The 21,032-nt window shown below is 42.9% G+C and overlaps 1 protein-coding gene across 1 annotated transcript in view; it reads left to right on the top strand.

Moving 5' to 3' along the window:
* Baiap2l1 (BAR/IMD domain containing adaptor protein 2 like 1) overlaps positions 1–21,032 on the top strand; it is a 98,851-nt gene that overhangs the window by 60,548 nt on the left and 17,271 nt on the right. Inside the window, exons 4-7 of the mRNA XM_052754419.1 lie at positions 15,838–15,899; positions 16,001–16,072; positions 18,432–18,569; positions 19,479–19,631. Coding sequence (XP_052610379.1) covers positions 15,838–15,899; positions 16,001–16,072; positions 18,432–18,569; positions 19,479–19,631 — 425 coding nt within the window. The remainder of the gene's footprint in view (positions 1–15,837; positions 15,900–16,000; positions 16,073–18,431; positions 18,570–19,478; positions 19,632–21,032) is intronic.

Here is a 21,032-nt window from a genome sequence, read left to right as displayed (position 1 = left end):
TGACTTCAAACTCTATGTAGCTGAGAATGACCTTGAACTTTTGGTCCTCCTGCTTCTACATCCCAAGAGCTGGAATTACAAGGACATGCCACCATGCCTAGCTAATGCAGTGCTGGCAGCAGAACCTGGAACCTCATATATGCTAGGTGAACACTCTGCCAACTGAACTACATCTCCACCCCCTGCCTAGGGTTTTTTGAGCCAAGGTTTTTCTACGTAGTCCAGGCTGGCCTCAAACTTACTATGTAGCTGAGGATGACCTGGAACTCCTGATCCTCCTTCCTCCACTTCCCCAAGTGCAAATGCAAAGATTATAGACGTGTACCACCAAGCTTGTTTTATTTATTGGAGGTTTAAAGCATCATTCCACCAACTAAGCTCTGTCCTCAGCTTTTCTCTAGTTTTCTGAGCCAAGGTCTTTCTGTGTAACTCAGAGTGACCTCAAACTCAAAACCCTGCCACCTTAGTCTCTCCTGAGTTCAGCCTATACCACTACACCTGGCTCTTCTTTTGAAATTTTACTGTATCTGATTAAATGTTTTAATTTTATTGCTCTTTTATTCTGTACTCAATCCAGCTTAATTTCCCATTCATATTAATGCTTTATAACTTACAAGTCCTCTGGGATGTTGAAAACGACACACTTAGATTTTGTAATGAGAATTAAAACCTACATTCTAAAAAAAATTTTATATGTTGGCTGAAAAATGAACCTAATAAACATCAAATTTAGTTTTTCTCTTATTATCTTAAAGTGTCTATTTTAACAGAATTAAACCCATGGCTATAAATTATTTGGTCAGCCCTCCTTTTTTTGAGATAAAGTCTCATGTATTCTAGGCTGTCTTCAAGCTTGCTATGTAGCCTTGAACTTCAGATTCTTCTGCCTTCACCTCTCAAGTGCTTGGATTACAGGTGTGTGCCGCTATGCCCTGTGTATGTGATTCTGTACACCTGGGGACTGAACCCAGACTTTTATGCATGCTAGGCATGTGTAGCTCTGCCAACTGAGCCAGTCCCAGTGCCCCAACTCTTTAATGAGAGGAAAGATTCATTTTGACTATTTCTAAAACTTATTTTTTAACTTTCATTAATTAAATTTTTGGTGCTAGTGCTTGAATCCAGGTGCTTGAGCACCTTCACTTGGGGTGATAAACAATTTGGTTTTTTTTTTCCCACTACTAGGGATTGAACCTAGGACCTCATGCATGCTGGTCAAATGCTTTGCCACTGAGCTATATTCCACATTGATGTGTACTTCATTTTTGATGGCTGTCTATATTTCACTGTAAATTTTCCTCTGTTAGAGCTGGGTGCTGGAGAGGAAGGGAAACACTGTGGTAGTAAGGAGGTGTGGAACTTCTTTGTTCTTGGCTCTTAGAGAAAACTGAACAGAGGAAAGTCATTCTGGGTATTCTGAAAAGCTACATAAAACCCAAATTCCAGCTGAATCAAGTGATAACAGAGTATTTTCTTTCCTACTTATTTTTTAGTTTTTAGTATTATAATATTTTAGATTTCCTCATTTTACTTTATGTGTATGAATATTTTGCCTACACACATGTATGTGTGCCATGTGCATGCCTGTTGGGTCCTTTGGAACTGGTGTTATAGATAGTTGTGAGACATCATGTGCGTTCTGGAAATCAAGCCTGGGTCCTCTGAGAAGAAAGGACAGTGCTCTTAACCTGGACCCTCTCTCCAGCCCCTCCTTTCTGATTTAAATGAGCATCTGCTGTCTAGTAAGCCCTGTTCCAGTTTTGAAGATGAATAAAACAAAACTTCCTCTCAGAGACTTTCTAGTGGATAGTAGACACATGGTATAGCATGTCAGGTATGCTGGCAGTAGGCAACTTGTGTTAGGGAAGGTATATTGTAAGGTAGATGTCTGACACAAACATTCCAATGAAAACCAGCAAATAAACATAAAGGTCCTAGAGCTAGAGTGGGCGTAGGCCTCTGTCCTTGAGAAAGCAAGGAAATTAGGAAGGAGTGAGGTCTGTAGATGAAGAAGGTAAGAAGGTGGGCCAGGACATGGGGGCTGGAGGCCAAGGTAAGGACTTGGCCTTTCAACCTGAGTTGGATGTGTAGGCTCTGAAGGCGGCAAACCTGGGAATGGAATGATCAGACTTAGATTTGTAAAAGTTTTTCCTGGCTTCTGAATGAAGAATAAATGGTAAAAGGTAGAAATGGGGAAGCATGGTACAAAGCTCATATGTCAGACCAGGTCGGGCAGGATGGTGGTTGGGTTGGAGGTGGAAACAGAGACAGTTGTTTGCTGGTCCACTGATCACCACGCTAGAAGGAAGTCTGGGTGCCTGTTTCATCAGCTGGAGATGTTGAGCCTTCCCCCTGGAAACCTGAGTCTGGAGACCATTGTGTGGCCCTGTGAACAGGGAGGGCAGCCCTGTCTCACCAGCCTTACAACAGGGATGCTAACTAAGCCAGTGCTTGGGGCTTCCCTGGATCCGAAATGCAGCCATTCTCGAAGACCACACTGTGCCACACTCTTTTTGTGGTCTTCCCATTTGATTGTCACTAGGTCCTAGGAGGGGTTTCAGCCAAGTCTCACAGACTCAGCTGACTGTGTAGGACAAGCTAGAGATTGTGTGCTTCTCAACCAAGCCCAGGAGCCCAGATCTCTCTGAAAGACCTCCCACTGGTGAGAGTGTGGAGCAGACGACAGTCATGTAGCCTGTTTTTGCCTGTTTTGGGGCTTCTGTATGTGTATGTGAGCTAGGACACCAGCAGGCTTCCAGTGGAGCCTTGGAAAGACAATTCTACCGCCTTGGTCTTACCTCCTATTGGCCCTTTCTGGGCTGAAATAGCTCCAAGGACCAGTCCAGTCCTTAGCCTATGTGTGCCTCTATGGTTCTACCCAACTTTCCACAATTCTATTTTTAAACAAGAATTCAAATGTTCTAGTAGTTTGTTTTCTAAATTTTTATTACATTTTATTTTGTTGCATAGTTCTGTGCATACATATATGAGTGTGCCATGCATGCATGTGGAAGTCATAGGACAGCTTGTCAGAGTGGCTCTGTCCTAATATATGAGTCCTCACGTCATCGTGCTTGGTGTCAAGTCCCTATACCCACTGAGCCATTTCATCATCTCACCAATCCAGAGTGTTCTGATAGTGATGAGACTTTTGCCTCCCACATCCTAGGCATCACTTCAGCCTTATGTACTTTATTAGTTACTGTGCATCACGTTGCTAGAATACCTAAAACAATGTAAAGGGAACTAATTACTGATTGGAGCTCATGTTCTCAGCAGTGATAATCAGTCATGGAGGAGAAGGTGTGAAAGAGCAGAGTAGGCACATCATGGTAGCCAGGAAGCAGAAAACAAAACAAAACAAAACAAAAAAATAGAGGAAGTAACCCAGGCAAGATATACACCCCCACAGTACCAAGGACCTACTTTCACAAGCTACCTTACTTTTTACCACATCCCAGTAATGCCTTCATAGTATGAATCCATCAAGATGTTAATCTGTTGAGTAAGTCAGAGCCTTCCTGATTTAATACTCTCTAGAAATGTCCTTCCAGACCCCCAGATGTGAGTTTCCAGTCCAATCAAGTCAACAGTGAAGATGAACAGTCATAGGTGCCCGGTAGAGCAAACCTAATTCCCCTTCCCTGGGGGTTCTTGACTCACGGTTGAATCGAGGATACCTAGTAGTCAGGATCACAAGCTCAGGGTCCCACATAGGTCTCACTCTAATGAAAGTCTTCCAACCTCTCAAAACCTCAGTAAAATCCTCAGGGGCTAGAGAGATGGCTAACAGGTAAGAGTACTTGTTGCTCTTCCAAAGGACCCAAGTTCAGTTCTAAGCACCCATCTTGGCCATTTGTAACTCCTGCTTCAAAGGATGTGATGCCTTCTTCTTCTAGCCTTTCCAGGAACCTTCACACATGTGGCATGTACATGCACGCGCGCGCGCGCACACACACACACACACACACACACACACACACACACACACACTAAAATAAAAACAGAAATGTGTACAATTCCAGATGTGGCATTGTTTAAGCCTTGAATGAAAATGCCTACAGTTAACTGACTTCATCATCAGAAATGAGCCATTGTCATCCTCATTCATGACTGGTGGCATACCTGTTTTCATTGTTGGCAGCATCTCAGTGGATGTATTTCAGTAAATAAGGAAAATAAATCATTAATGTTCAACATCTCATTTGAAGTTATTTATAGAACACACTACTCTTTTAATGTATTTTACATTAAGATATAAAGAAAACAATTGCTTATTGTTTCTATAAGAGGACAAAGTTGATAATTTCTTCTGTTGATATACAGTTTATACATTTGAATAAATTATTCTTTGGGGCCAGCAAGATGGCTCAGTGGGTAAAAGCACTTTCCATGCAAGCCTGGTGGCTTGATCCCCAGAACTCACAAAAAGGTTGATGGAGAGAACTGACTCTCAAGTTATCCTCTGACTTCCATATATATGCCATGGCATGCACATCCACATACCATGTACACACAATAATAATAAAAAATTTAAACTATTCTCTTAGCTAAAATAAAAGTAGTACGTTAAAATTCAGCTGGAGGTATTTGGCTGGCAAGATGACTCTGTGTATCTGTCATCCAAACAGGAGGACTTGAGTTTGGATCCCCAGAACCCATATAGGCTGGACACGGTAGTGCTAGGTAGAGGCAGGAACAAGAGAATCCCTGAGTGCTCCAGAGCCAGCTAGTCTGACATTGCAGCTGCAAAGAAAGAACACAGACTCTGTTTCAGACAAGGCAAAAAAGGTGAGGCCCAACACCTGAGGCTGACTCTAGTCTCTGCATATGCATGCTTACACTCATATGAACACATACACATAGATACAGCATACACACCAACATTTTAAGTAAGAAATTAACCTTAAGTGGTATCACAAATCTTGTGTGTAGCTTGCTATACTTGTGCACAGCAGGTAGGCTAATTGGCGTAATTGTTTATCAAAGTCGAGTGGAAAATACTCAATTTGCTTTCAGGATCAGTTTATCAGGCTGTCTTAGTCAGGGTTTCTGTTGCTGTGATGAAACACCATGACCAAAGAGCAAGTTGGGGAGGAAAGACTTTATTAGGCTTACACTTCAGCATTGCTGTTCAGTCACTGAAGGAAGTCAGGACAGGAACTCAAAACAGGGCAGGATCCTGGGAGCAGGAGCAGATGCAGAGACCATGGAGGGGAGCTGCTTACTGTCTTAACCTCCCATGGCTTGCTCAGCCTGCTTTCTTATAGAACCCAGGACCAGCAGCCCAGGGATGGCATCACTCACCATGGGCTGGGCCCTCCCCCCATTGATCACTAATTGAGAAAATGCTTTACAGCTGGATCACATCGAGGCATTTCCTCAACTGAGACTCCTTCCTTTGGACGCTAACTTGTGTCAAGTTGACACAAAAATCAGCCAGCACACAGGCCAGTGACAGAAATGTCACTTAAACCCTGTATCTCTCTTCTGGTTTTGAAAATTTGCTCCTAATTTTTAGACAGTACATGCTTGTCTGTTTAGGTACACCACTAGATCCCTGCTATTCCATTCTACAGACCTGGTGTTCTATAGCTCCTGTGTTCCATACCTCACTGAGACTTGATTTTTAAAATACCCAGAGGGCTGTTGTTAACTATTTGTCTTTTTTTCTTTTCAGCCTGTTTTCTAGTGCTTCAGCCTTACAGAATGAATAGATCTTGAATTGTGTCCATATATCCTCTTTTCCTCCACTCAGGTTCCTCATTTTAAGCATCTTTCTTTGTGTGATACATTTATTGTGCGGATAATAGGTAACAATATTGGTAAGCTATCATTCACTAAAGGGTTCAGTTTACATTAGGGTTCATGCTACATTCTGTTAATTTGGCAAGTGTACACTGTCATTCTGTCACTACCCACAAGCCCCCAGCAGCCACTGATCTTTTTACTGTCTCTGAAGTTTTTGCCTTCCTAGAGTGTCATGTAGTTGGGATCATAGAATATTTAAGTTTTGTGTCCATGTTCCTCAACTGGCCATGGTCCATCACTGAACAATGAACATTTACTTCATGCCCAGGTGTTTCCCCTTGTGATTAAGTGACTGATTCAGCCCTGACCCTTCACCACTGCCCCACGTCATAAGGAAGTATTGTGTCATGTATCACTAGCCCAGCAAAAGACCAAAAGTGAAAGTCTAAAATGCAGTTTCTATTGAAACAAGTTACATGTTTCTTTCACACCACTGACAAACAAACAAACAAACAAACAGAGCAGAAGACAGACAGAGACCATTTTTGTCTAGTAATGGGAGCTTAACAGTTTCTCCTCTCCATCTGGGTGGCGTTGTTGCCATCAGTTTCAGTTATTCACAGACTAAAACCGCTCAGTTCTGTTAGTATTGTACAGTCATCTATCCTTGTGACCAAGGATAGTTGGGGAGATGTTGTTATTTCGAGAGAGGGTCTTATGTAGCCAAAGGCTGGCCTCAAGCTTGCCCTGTAACAAGGATGACTTTGAACTCCTGATCCTCCTGCCTCTACTTCCTGAGTGCTGGGATTATAGGCATGCACCACCATATCATTTTATGTGGTACTGGAGCCCAAGCACAAGGCTTCTTGTTTATGTCAAACAAGCACTCTACCTACCAGCTGTGCTATATCCCCAGTCCCAAAGAATACTTTTTACAAAAATGGCTATGGCAGACAGGCTGAGGTAGGGGGTTATGAATTCAAGAACAGACTGGCCAAAGAATGAAACCCTATCTCAAAAAAATAGAAAAAAGGAAGGTAGAAGAAAAAATATTTTATTACCTTTATTCCTTGAATGTTCTCCTTTTATTAAGTGTTCTTTATGTAGCTCTGAATTTCTGACATGTTCTTTTGAAAAACATCTTTTAACATTTTTGGTAGCTGAAGCCTACTGGTGACAGATTTTGTCTGGAAAAAAAAAATCAGCTGAGCACAGTGGTACTCTCCTAATCCCTGAACTCAGGAGGCAAAGGCAGGGATCTCTGTTAGTTTAAGGTTAGCCTGGTCTATATAGCAAATTCCAAACCAGCCAGGGTAACATAGTGAGACCCTGTCTCAAAACACACATTCTCTCCCAATCCTACCCCTCTGTGTGTGTGTGTGTGTGTGTGTGTGTGTGTGTGTGTGTGTGTGTGTGTGCATGGGTGCGCGCGCACACGTGTTTTTCTTGTATATTTAGAGGATAATTTTACTAGATAAATGAATTTTCGGCGATGAATCTTGGAATTCTTAGATATTTTACTATTTTTGGTATTTTGTAGTGTTTGAAGCCCTAGCTGGCCTGTCGTTCACTACATAGCCCATACAGTCTTGAGTTTATGGCAGTCCTTCTTCAAACATTGAGTACTGGGAGTGTAGGGTTAGGTTATGTACCACCATGCCACTTGCTTTCTCCATACTGTATAGAGCAAGCTGGCCTAGAATTTGCAATCCTTTTAGCTCTACCCCTGAGTGCTGAGCTTCCACCATTGCCCCCCCCCCCCCCCATGGCCCACTTTACACTCCCTTAAGTGGTTTTTTGAGGGAAAGTCTGGTGTAATTCTTACCCTGTGGCTCTCCAGCCTTAGCATTTCCCACCCTCTGGCGTCTTCCAAGAATGTGTCTTTATCTTTGGTGTTTTGCAGTTGGTGTGCACTGGGGTGTCAGTATTTCAGTGTCTATTCTGTGTTCTCTGAGCTTTCTGGTGTGTGAGTTGGTAGCTGTCTTTAGGTTTGGAGAGTAGTCTCCAACACTATTGCTCTGGATGGCTTTCCACTCCTTCCTCTCTCTGCTTTTCCCTTTATTGGTGTTTTACTCTTTTAATTACGCACTGTCCTTGGATATTTTGTTCCTTTTTTTTTTTTTTCATTCTTTGTCAGTTTTGGAAAGTTGTATCAACATATCTTTAAGCTCATTGGGTCTTTTCTCAGCTGTGTCCAGTCACCTGGAAAGAGCATCAGAGACATTCTACATCTCTGTTTCTATCATTTTCTTGATTATTTTTTGAGTTTCAGTCTTTGACTACATTGCTTATATGTTCTTACATGCCACTCAGTTTTCCCAGTAGGATCCTTGGCATATTAATCTTAGTTGTTTCAAGTTCTTAGTCTTTTTGTTTTGTTTTGTTTGGGGGTGTGTCAGACTCTTACTGTGTAGTCCAGGTTGGCCTAGAATTTACTGTGTTGCTCAGGCTGCCCTTAAATTGGGAGCCTTGAATACTGTGATTATTGGTGTGCATTATTACACCTAGCTAAGTTAATAGTCTTGCAGTTTCAAAATCACCATATCCAAGTCTGGGTCTGATGTTTGCCTTGTCTCTTCAGATTGTGTTTTTCCTTAGTGTGTCTAATTTTGTCAATGAAAATTGAATATAATATATCAGGTAATAGGAACAGTGGAAGATAGGCCTTTGGAGGAATGGCTTTTTGTTTGTTTGTTTGAATCTGGCTAGGAGTTGGGATAGATTTAATGTTGGGTGTAGCTGGAACTGTATCAGAGGTTTTATTTTTCCTCTCCTCCTGGTGTCATTCTTAGTGGAGCCTGTTGTGCCTTGCAGCTCTTCAGATGTACCCAGGATCCTTTCCTGGGGCCCCGTTGATGATTGGTGTGATATAAACTCTTGGGAAAGGAAAGCTTCATTCCTTTATCTTCAGTGGGAATCTTGAGTTGTTTTGTGAAAGTTTTGGACAACCTGAATACCTGGAATCTGACCTTTGGAAGAGCTCCTTAGCCTTTCTTTCCCCTTAGTGAGAAAGCTTGAAGGGGCCCGAGATAACTAGTTGCTGTTCCCAGATCAGATAAGACTTCATTGCAGCAGCTTGCCCTTGAGGGCCAGTCCTCTGACAGAGCCCAGAACAGGACTCCTGACTTAATTTCATGATGACTGCCTATCTCTGTTGGGAGAAGCCTAAGGGGAATTTGCCCCATCTTTTCAGAGAGCAAACACTGGTACTCGTAGAGGTAAACTCTGGGAAGTGTGGGGGCTCTTTAAATATGGGAAGTAATGTTCTAGATGTGCACTGGTGTTGAGAAGCCTGGTGGGCACCATCACATCTTTCTGCAAATGCTTTAACCTTGGCTGAGGCTCCCCCGCCCCTTGAGCTCTGTGGGGACCGAGAGTCCCAATACCTGCTCTTCTCCAGCTCCCACCTTCTTCCTAATGATTTTGTGCTCCAGTACTGAGAGATCAACAGTAGCGTCTGACAGTCTAACGTGCAAAGCCAGTTCCTTTTGGACAGTTTATTCTAGACTTCCACATAAAAATCATGTTGCTTTTGTTCTGTTTTATTTTTTGTCATTGCTTATTCGTTGAGTTTTTGTTTTGATGTTTGAGACAGAGTCTGTCTCTCTATTGTCCTAGTTGTCCTGGAACTCATGTCAACCATGCTGGCCTTGAACTCACAGAGATCCACCGCTCCCTGCCTTCCAAGTGCTGGGATTAAAGGCATGTACCACTAACACCCAGCTATCAAAAATTAAGGGTTTTTTTTTTGTACTGTGTCTGAAAGGGACACCTCCAAAAAGAAGAATAAAGTCTACATTTATGGTTATATTTTTTTTTTCTGTTTTTTTGCGACAGGATCGCATTCCATAGCCGAGATTTGCACCAAACTAAAAAATCCTCCTGTCTCAGCCTCTAGAATTCTGGGGCTATAGATGTGAGCCACCACTCCCCACTATGACTACAACCTTTTAAAAGGATTTTTTTAATTATTATCTTTAATTATGTGTGTGTTTAGGGTGTGTGCACATGTGTGTCTAGGTACCCACAGAGGTCAGAGGCATCAGATCCCCACAGAGATGGAGTTACTGGAGGTTGTGATCTGCTAGTCATGGGTAATGAGAACTAAAAACATGTCCTCTGCATGAGCAGTAAAGGCTATTAACCCCTGAGCCATCTCTCCAGCCTGTGGCTGCAACTTCTGTTTGACTCAGAGAAATACTTACTTCCAGGTCTTTGACCGTGCTGCCCACTTGATAAGAAGTAGGCTGCCAGAGAGCTTACTTGAAGTTTGACACTGATATCAAGTCACCTGCCAACACACCTCTTCACTCCTGTTATCGCCTCTTCTCCGTCCTCCTCCTCCAACACTAAACAGAGACATGAGAGACTGGGGAGATGGCCCAGTGAGCAAAAAGCCTGTATGCTGCTGACTGAGTTCAGTCCCCAAAACCTACATAGTAAAAGGAGAGAATGAACTCCAGCCAAGGTGTCTTCTGACCTCCACGTGGATGTGCACCTCACACCAAATAAATTAATGTAATTTTAAAATCTAAAATCTTGGCCACGCAGTGGTAGCACACACCTTTAATCTCAGCACTCGGAAGGCAGAGCCAGGCAGATCTCTGTGAGTTCAAGGCCAGCCTGGTCTACAGAGCAAGATCCAGGACAGACACCAAAGCTACATAGAGAAACCCTGTCTCAAAAAACTTAAAATTAAAAAAAATTTTAAAAAATCTAAAATCTTAAAGTATGATAGTGTAAGCCTGTTATAACTGCTAAATGGGGGCTGAGGGTACTCAGGACCTTGAGATGCCAGATCTTTGTTCTTGCTAGAATACTATCCAAGCCGATTTGCATCTGGTGAGTATCAAATGAGAGCACACTGGTCATTTTTCTCTCATTTTTGATATAAAGGTACTGTATGATTTCTAGCTCATTATTGGATTTTTTAAAATATTTCTATTAACAAGCAATCTTAGAGGGAAACTTCCAAACTGTGCAATATCTTGTTCCTCATCTTAAGTTTTACATCTGTTAATGATTTTGGCTCTAACCTATCTTTACTATGATGGCAGCAAAACGGTGATTTCCCAAGGCCAGCAGCCTCTCCCCACTGGTACTGGACATTTTACTTTTGGCAGGAACATCCATTGTCCCTACATTATCTGTTGCTGTGGACTCACAGATCCCTGGATTTTTTTAGTGATCTATAGTTTATTACCATCCTTCACTGTTTTGATGCTCAGAGTAGAATACCCCATGTTTATTTGGGGGAACACTGAAAGAATAATTATATGATGATTGCAAGACATTAATTAGAACTGTAGCACTTCAGTTGTTTAAGCCAAGAATGAGACTCATTTAAACTGTATTTCATACACATGTTGCTGTTTGTGGGAGTTTTGTTGTTGTTCATTTGGTTGATTGGTTAGTTGGTTGTTTTTTTTCCCAAGACAGGGTTTCTCCGTGGTAGCCCTGGCTGTCCTGGAACTCACTCTGTAGACCAGGCTGGCCTCAAACTCAGAGATCCACCTGCCTCTGCCTCTGCCTTCTGAGTGCTGAGATTAAAGACGTGCACCACCATGCACTGCTACATGGTGCTATTTGTATCACATAGTACTGATCAGAGGAGAGCCACTTGCCTGCCTCCAGGGACTGAGAGCCCTTCTTAGAGGCAGTAGAGGATCTCCAGTGTGCTCATGTGTTTGTGGGTAAGTGTGGGTGATGTGGATCTCCAGCATATATACCTGTCTACTCAGCATAACATCTGTGTGCTTTGCTTTTCCCTTCATTGTACCTGTTAAATTTTTTATCACATTTTAGTTATTTTGTGTGTGGCAGTCAGAAGAGAACTTAGAGGAGTTGCTTTTTTTCTTCTACCAACTGGGTCCCAGGGATTGAACTCAGTTGTCTGGCTTGGCAGCAAGCACCTTTCCTTCTAAGATCTCTTTTTAGCCCTCATTGTATTTTCTCCTCTCACATTTACGGTCTGTAAAAATGTCAGAAAAACTATCCATTTCCCAGTGACATTTCTGGTCATTTTCACTTCAGTCTTCACAGTGTGACTTTAGGCCAGTAGTAGGTTGGCTTCCACACCACCGTTTTATTGTCTGATTCCACTTGTAGTAACACGTAGGAAGTGGCGTGTGACTCAGCCATTACTCTGTACTCTCTGGAAATAACAAACGTGTTGTAATTATCTGTGACCAGATATAAATGGAAAGAGTTGGGCTTGGTGTTCTTTTTTTTTTAATGTCTGCCTGAATTCAGCATGTGTTCTTTGATGTCTCTGTCCTTGGCAGGCTCCATCTGGCTCCTCCACATTCTTACTGTGAATTGGTAAAGACTTATCTCACTGAAACATATTAATAGACCAGTTGGGTGTGGTGATACATGTCTGTAAGCCCAGCACTTAGAAGGCAGAGGTAGGAAGATTGTAAATTTGAGGATAGCCTGGGCTATATAAATGTAACAAGACCCTGTGTCAAAGAACTAACTAACTTCCCAATGGGAGCTAGGGACGTAGCTTAGTAGAAGAGTACTTGCACAAAGCCAGACTATGGGTTCCATCTGCAGTGCCAGCCCAGGAAAAAAAAATCAGCAAAAGTATTTCAAACAAAAAGTATCTCATACCAATAACATTCTTTAAGTTTTGTTATTTAATATTTAAAGGCCACATTGCCTACTGGCCACATGCATAGCCTTACATAGCATTGTTCAAAATATTGGGTACATTTCTTCATAGTTCCTAAAACCGAGAGTTAATGCTGCTATTTTTTTCACGATGGCTATGAGCATTGTCTCAGTTGAGTTTATGAATTTGAAATGTGTGCATGTTGTACCTAAATTCCTTTGAGCCAGCGCTGTGGTTCAGTGGTTCGGGTGAGTACCCCAGTTCCATCTCCAGTGCTGCAAAAATTTTAATTTTAATAATAAATTCCTTATTATTGCCCCCATAAGAATCTAGTTTATTCCAATTGAGTCATGTGGCTGTAATGATATGAATTTCTTCCTGAGATATTGGCTCCAAACTTGAAAAGGAAAGGATTGGTGCATCACGCAGCACAAGCTTCCTGTCGGGACATGCACTCCGTTCTGCTCTGTTTGAATCTGGGTTGTGCTTTCTCAGCTCCTCCCTCAAATGTTCTCTGCGTCTTTTTCCTTCTCCAATATAATTCACAAAAAAGTGGGTTAGAGAATGCACAGAAACAGAGCATTTTCAATCTGAAGTAATACTTGCTCAATTGGAGAGTAAACATCTGTGGACTTACTCAGTTTAAGAATAAACATCTGTGGAGTGAACCTAAAGGCAGTTTCATGTTCTGTGTCAAGGTGTGCTTTGGCAGCTTGCACAATCACAGCTAAGGTGTGTTTCAGTCAATCCTTAAAACCAAGGACTCCGGGGTTACCACTGGGAGACAAGCTCTGGAATTCCACAAACCATGAGGGACAAGATTAGCAAGGTCAGGGGTTCCCGTCCTACACTGTGAATGGCCCGTTTCATTGAACTTGTCTGCCGTGACAGAAACCACACAGAAGCATGGACAGTGAGAACCACGTGGTGGGCTGGGCCAGTGAGGCAGAGCCCCGAGGTCAGAGCTGTGCCTAACACACAGTATGTTGCTCTGAGGTCCGTGTTTGAGTGGGACTGCGGAAACACAGTTCAACGAGGGTCATGTAAGAAAGAAATGTGACCACTTTGCTTTCCAACAGAATTCTTCTGATGGTTTCAGCCAAAATATTTTTAGATCTTTTTTTTCCTTAAGAAGATCCAACTTAAAAAAAAAAAATCCAACTTGCCAAGAATTGAGTGCTTAGTTTTCAAATAATTAAAATTGATCTTATTTGTTTTTTTTTAATCTCCAACAAGGAATTGTTTATGGTTCAAAGTAGATATAAAAGTAACTGAATGTTTCAGTGTCTGAAATGACATCGTAATATAGTTATATTCTTGGCCAGGTTGCAGGCTTTTCTCATTTGATTTTTCATATTGACTTTTGGGAATTTTAGATGGCATCGTCAGGGTAGGAAGCTGATGACCATGGTGGGTGAAAAAACAAGACAGAAGAAAACAAACCTGAGTCTTGAGGATGATTCTGCCGTAACTATCCTTTATCCAGCACATTGTCTGACTGGAACTTCTTAGATTCACAGAGCTTTGGGAATAATGTGTATCCCTGGATCCTGATGGCCTGTGACCTCTCCAGGTTATGTTTCTGTAAGCAGTTCTCTGTGCGCACCACACCCAAGGTTTAGACAACACTTGTCCATAGAGGCCTTCAGCTTGTAGTTCACAAGTATGTTTATCTGGAACACTGTGGGGAGAGCAGGGAGGCTGCCATCTTTGCCTGTAGAAAGACCCCTGGCACCATGTAAAGTGACCTGGAAGAGAACATAGTCCAGAGAGGTAAGAGCACACACAGGCCAGGGATGGAGTGAAGGAGACTCTCCTAGAGGCCTAGCCATCTGGATCTGTGTGTGGACCAAGGAGAGTCCTCCCACTTCTGATGAGTGGACTTAGGAAGTATGTGTCTATGACTTCACAGTTTGTCCAGTGTGTCTTCTCCTCAGAGTCAGACAAGCATAGTTGTGGCCCAAGAAAGTAGTGTGAGTAAGGCTCATTCATGTTCTTTCCTAGAGGTTGATGGCACCAGTACACAGTAAGTGACTCTTCATCATGGCACCAATTGCCATGGCACCAATGCCATCTTCAGTTGATGGCACCGGTACACAGTCAGTGACTCTTGCATGACACATAGGTGAGAGGTCTCCCACCGTGACCAGCTGACTAGGGTTAGGTGGATTAGGAAGCACAGTACCGGTGAGCTCACTCTTACACATGGAACACCCAAGTCTGGGAGGAGACTAGCTTTCTGAGATGGAAGATGAGGGAGGGGCTGGCCTGGCCTGGCATAGCTGAGAAGCAGCTGTCTGCAAATGCTCCTGAAAGCATGGCTGAGTCACTTGTACACTAGGGACAGCTGAGGCCATGTGGGCTCTATGCCCATTTTCTCTTTTCCCTTATTCTACCAGGGTCTTACTGTGTCATCCATTCTCATCCACAGCTGTCATATTCAGCTTGCCATAAAAATTCCTTTGGATCTAGCCACTGACCTATAGAGCAGTCCACCAGTACATTCTGTGATGGTTTCATATGACAGTGGCAGTCATTCCAAATGAGTCCCTCTGTTTTCCTACTTATATTCATCAGACCCGTGTGGTGTCTGAGGCAGGTAGGTTGGCAGAGAAGGTCTTGTTCACCTTTATCAGAGACAAGTGTCAGAGCTTTAGGACATGCCCCCAACTGTAAGAGAGCTGGCCTTGTAAACCAGGTGGTCACCCTGTGATTTCTGGAGGGAGGCTCCTTTGCCCTGGACAGTCTCTGTTGCAGGGACTCTGTGTCCTCCCAGAAGATCCAAAATGGAACACTGTGGTTGGTACAGTTTCCCCTTGTGCTAATATTTTCCAGAACAAATACAGGAACTAAAATAAAAAAAATGATTTTTCTCTGTGATTAGCAGATAATCAGATTACTCTGGGGATTAGATAAAAATAAACCCTCTGTTCCTATAATTAGTTACTGTGTTGACTGAGTTAATCTTTTGTGAGAGAATTCAAAGTTAAATCACAGAGCTGGAGAGACGCCTTCATGGGTAAGAGGGAATACCAGCATTGTTCTTTTAGAGAACATGAGTTAGAATCTTAGCCCCAGCCATCGGGTGGCTCATGACCACCTGTAACTACAGATCTGACACCCTCTTCTGGCCTCCATGACACACACGTCGTACACATTTGCACAAACATATAAACAAAACCAAAACCTGTTTTAAAAAGTTAAGTCATAGGATTTGGCTGAGGGAATGAGTAAAATAGACTAGCATGAATCCAAGAACAGAGTAGGTGTTCTTGAAGAGGAAGTTAGTTCACAGGTGTTCCCTCTGAGCCTTCCCTGGGGAGCCAGCGTACTCTTGACTTGTCTTGGGGTTTAATATTTGGAGCCCCTGAGAGCAACCTTGTACTGTTTGCTTCCATTATTTTGTTTCTGTTTATGTCTTTGCAAAACCATGCAATGACTTCCCCTTATGTGTCTGGTTTTGTTCACAGGCCATGTCCTCATAGAGATTTCCAGCATCCACAAGAAACTCAATGAGACTCTTGATGAAAATGTATGTGAGCAGTTGTTATATTTTTTAAATGTATTTTTAAAAATTTTGCCTAAAACTCAAATATGATGTGAATTTTTTTATAATTTTCATTTTTTCAACAGTTCAAAAAATTCCATAAGGAGATTATTCATGAGCTGGAGAAGAAGACAGAACTTGATGTAAAGTATATGAATGTGAGTACAGTTTTCATCCACCTTGGCCAACACCTGAACTCTCAGCCTAGGAGAACTTTCACACACACACACACACACACACACACACACACACACACACACACACACACACACACAGTTTTGTCTACTTCCAGAAGTAGGCTGGAGTTCGAGTGCTGACACAAACTAGAATACACAAAACTAACAAATTCCCTTTGGGTTAAGTGGGCTCATTTTTGCCACTGCTTGGCATGTGTGTTACAAAAACTAGAGAGGCACCGGGTGTGGTGGCACACGCCTGTAATTCCCAACACTTGAGATAGGAGCAGGATGTTGAAACCAGCCTGGGACATATTGTGAGTCCCTTTTTTTTTTTCTCGTTTTTCGAGACACGGTTTCTCTGTGTAGCTTTGCACCTTTCCTGGAACTCACTCTGTAGACCAGGTTGGCCTCGAACTCAGAGATCCGCCTGGCTCTGTCTCCCAAATGCTGGGATTAAAGGCGTGCGCCACCACCGTCCGGCGTGTTTTGGTTTTTTGAGACAGAGTTTCTTTGTGTAGCTTTGCACCTTTCCTGGAACTCACTTTGTAGCCCAGGTTGGCCTCGAACTCACAGAGATCCACCTGCCTCTGCCTCCCGAGTGCTGGGATTAAAGGAGTGTGAGTCCCTATCTTAAAATGACAACAAAAACAAAAACACAAAACAACACAGAAACAGGCTAAAGCAGTTACGAGCTCTGGCTGCCCCTCCAAAGGACCCAGGTTCAATTCTCAGCACCCACATGGCAGCTCACTACCATCTGTAACTCCAGTTCCAGGGGATCTGATGTTCTCTTCTGGCCTTACACACGTGGTGCACAGATGTACATACAGGCAAAATATACAATAAATTAAAAAAAAAAAAAGCACCACAGAAACAGTGACAACAAAAACACAGAAAAACTAATGCTGGAAATCACTACTTACAGAGGACAGTGTTTTCAGAGAACATGCTAGTGTGACAGGACGGCTGTGTCTGTATTCTACAGCTTGTGCCTTCACTAAGCGGCACCTGGCTATGATTGTGCTTAGGAGAACACCTGTGCTTTGTGGCTGCTTGCCTGTCACACAGCCGTCCATCCAGGCAGTTTGTAGGCCTCCCTTCACCCGCTCCCGGTCTCCCAGGACCCAGGCTCGTGACATCTTCCCTTTCTGCTGTAGGATGCTTACTTCCTTTTGACATCCAAAGCCTCCCCCGACTTTTTAGTATGGTCTCCCCGTGTTACCCTTCCAAATTATCCTCTCCAGAGATCTTTACAACGTCTGTAGCTGTGCGTGCACAGGCCATGGGGTTACACACACCTGCTGAGGTGGACTTCATGTTGTTCCTTTTACATTCTCTTTTTAAAAAATAAAATAAAAGATTTATTTGTGTGTGTATATGTGTGAGTGCACATACACACAGGTTGGAGTTGGAGTTAAAAGTTGTAGGCCAACTGACATGGATGCTGGGAACCAAATTCTGGTCCCGCAAAAGCAGAAAATGTTCTTAAGCACTGAGCCAACTTTCCAACCACCCTCTTCCTCCCCCTCACTGCCCTTCACAGGGTCTCATGGAGCCCAGAGTAGACTCACACTGGTATGATGATGATGACCTCAAACTCTTTATCCTCATGCCTCCCCCTCCCAAGGGCAGAGGTAATAGGGATGCACCAGCATGCCCAGGTCATTTTCTAATTTGTATCCCTACCAAAATCCCTATATCAATATTCTTATGATCATCTTACAGATTTGATGAGAAACATGGGTTTATAGAAATTAAATATTGAGCTCACACAGGTAATGAGGAAAGAAGCTATTCTAGTTTCTTAAACACTATGCTATACAGCACCCCGAACACTCATGAGCAATTGCACTTATTCATTGTATGTCTTGAATTGTAAATCATGTAACAGCCAGGAATGTATGCATGTATGTGTGTGCACGCGTGTGCACGAGCTGGGAATGGAACCCAGGGCCTGACATACGCTATGTAAGCACTCTACCACTGAGTTACAACTCCAGCCCTTTAGTACTGTGTAGTCACCAAAGCACTGACTACACAGTGTCTAAAAAACTTTGAAAAAAGAGAGAATTAAAAAGAAAAGATTTTTATCTTTAGAGAGCTGCTCATAAACAGAAACATTAGAACTAACAATGCCTAAGAATTCAAGTTGAATGGAGGGGATCCTCTGGAGTGTGGGTGTGAGAATGGTGTGGACTGACATTCTTAAACCCTAGCCAGAATGGAGCCATAGGAGTGTGAGGATGTCGGCTAGTCAGCCACACACAGGGGAAGTGGGGGCAAAGTGACTACACAACAGCCTGTCTGGTGCCACAGTAAAACAGCATTTCACTTCCAGGCTACTCTAAAAAGATACCAAGCAGAGCACAGGAATAAGTTAGATTCCTTGGAGAAATCTCAGGCGGAGTTGAAGAAGATCAGAAGAAAAAGTCAAGGAGGGAGAAATGCACTCAAATATGAACACAAAGAAATTGAGGTGAGCTTTTCGTCAATGTTTTTCTTTGTCAATTATTGTATGTCCAGCTTAAGGGAGGCTTACTTCAGTCATCTCTACCATATCACTCCCTTCTGTGCCACTGCTGAGGTGAAATAGAAGCATTCCAAGCTGAGTGTGCTGACACATGCCCGTAATCCCAGCTCTCTCAAGTCTGAGTTGGAAGGGACTTAACTTCTAGGCTAGCCTGTGCTACATGGTGAGACCCTGTGTCAAAGAAAAGAAAAACAAAGCATGTGTAAGCTGACTTAGTATTGCAGGGCTTTCCAGAGTTAAGGTCATAGCACATGGTACTTACAGGCATCTCCCCTTAACTCAAGGGAAAGAAGGCACCTTTGTAACTAGCATGACTATCCCACCTGTTTGTGTGAGATAGGACCTCACTGTGTAACCTGGCTGGCCTGAAACTCTCTGTGTAAACTAAACTGGCCTAGAACTCACAGAGTTTTAACCTGCTTCTGCCTCTCAAGTGCCAGTATTAAAGGTGTGCACCACCATGCTTGACCTGACTGTCCTCATTTTACCACAGGAAAATGAAACTTAGATTAAGTCCTATGATTGGTACATGGAACAGTAATCAAACCTGAAACTTCTGGTTCCAAAGGATTTTTCAGTAGAAGAGAGTCATCCCTAGAGTACAGAGTTGTATTATGCCAGCTGCTCAGTGGAGAATGTAAAGCCTTCAGTAACCTTTCTCTACATATGAGTCAGTGTCTTAATGACGATGATATCTGCTCAGACTAGGCGACAAGTATTTTGTCCAGTGTTTATTTGCATTTTGTGTTTTCTCCATAATCAAAGTAAACTGGGTATAAAGATGGCTGGTGATAAATGTCATGCCGTGCAGGAACCAGATGCCTCCTGTCATGCTTCTATTGTTTATTTTCATAGTATGTGGAGACTGTTACTTCTCGCCAGAGTGAAATCCAGAAGTTCATTGCAGATGGCTGCAAAGAAGCCCTGCTTGAGGAAAAAAGGCGCTTCTGCTTTCTGGTGGACAAGCACTGTAGTTTTGCCAATCACATACACTACTATCACCTGCAGGTGAGTGTGCGGCAGTGTGCACTAATTTTGGCAGGAGCCTTATGTTATAGTCAAAAACCCTCGAGGTGCCGCTCCCTACAGATAAGCACAGGATAGACCTTCACAGAAATACAGATGGAATGAATAATCAAATTTCCACTTATCATTAATTTCCTAATGTATCCATATTTAAAATCCCTTGTAAAAAGTGACACATTTGGGGCTGTGGTTGTAACTCAGTTAGTAGACTGCTTGTCTAGCGTGCACTGGGTTTGATTCCTAGCACACTGCATAAACTGGGTACACACTTGTAATCCCCAGCTACATAGTGAGTTGAGGCTAGCCTGGGCTATGTCTTCAAAGCAAAGCAATAAAAAGACACAGTCTAAAAATGTCAACTTTTGATAGACTCCTATGTATCTTGGGTGTCACTGGCTTGACTAGGCTCAATCTCTGGGTGGTTCTAGATGATCCTAGAAATAAATAGGACCACTGGCAGCTCTGCCCGAGGCTACAGACACCCCTATCCCCATTCACAGCCATCAAGACACTGAGTTTTGTTGTTACTTTTCACTCTTGTTTACAGTATTCACTCATCATCACCTCAACCAAATGGCTGATTTAGTTCCCTCCTCCTGACAGACGCAGCTGTGGGGTTAGAGCCCTTTTTTCCTTTTAATTTTCTTGGGCCTATGTAAGCATCCTAAGCTAGCATGATTGAGGTCAAACATTCACTGTTGTTCATAAGCACATGATTTAAGAGAGAATTCCGAAATATGAGAAGAAGTTCTGCAAACACTAGAATGTAAGTCAACTCTTTCAAGGGGAGAAACCCTGCCCTGTGTGTGCGTGCGTGGATCACATATTCTGTAAAGGTTTTGTAACTCGAAGGATAGGCAGCTTCCTAATCCAAATACTTAAGATCTAAAATGGTTATAATAAAAAAGTTCTGTCTCCGGTGTTGGCTTTCATGTCTGCCCTAGTGTGGATGCGTCTGTAGATGCCCACAGTGCATTTACACAAGTAAGAGCAGTGCTGAGTATGTTTCGAAGCATGCATGCTTCCATGATGAGGGCCTCCTGCTGTGGCAGAATGACAGGGTCACCGCTGTAGAGGGAGAGTTTCCTTCCTATGGCAGTGCCCCACAATGTCAGGAGGTGACCTGGGCTGTTTTCAGAAAGTCCTAGTTACTGACAAGGTCTTTCTTAGACTAATCCTTGGGCCCTAATAGTATTCTGTAGAACAGCATAGACCAAACCTGCTTCTTTTTGTACCAGAAGCTTCTTCAGCTATTTGAAAACTGCTTTGTGATTCCCCCTTATTGCAGTTACAACATTCTAGTCCTTCCCAGTGTTGTTGCCTTGCAAATAGCTTCAGGGATGGAACCCTACTTCGTTTTCCAACCAGAGTGCTACCCTGGAA

This window comes from Peromyscus californicus, unplaced genomic scaffold, assembly GCF_007827085.1.
Source record: "Peromyscus californicus insignis strain IS unplaced genomic scaffold, ASM782708v3 Scaffold_2__1_contigs__length_46816999, whole genome shotgun sequence".
NCBI lineage: Eukaryota > Metazoa > Chordata > Mammalia > Rodentia > Cricetidae > Peromyscus > Peromyscus californicus.
This window is presented reverse-complemented; position numbering and strand designations above follow the sequence as displayed.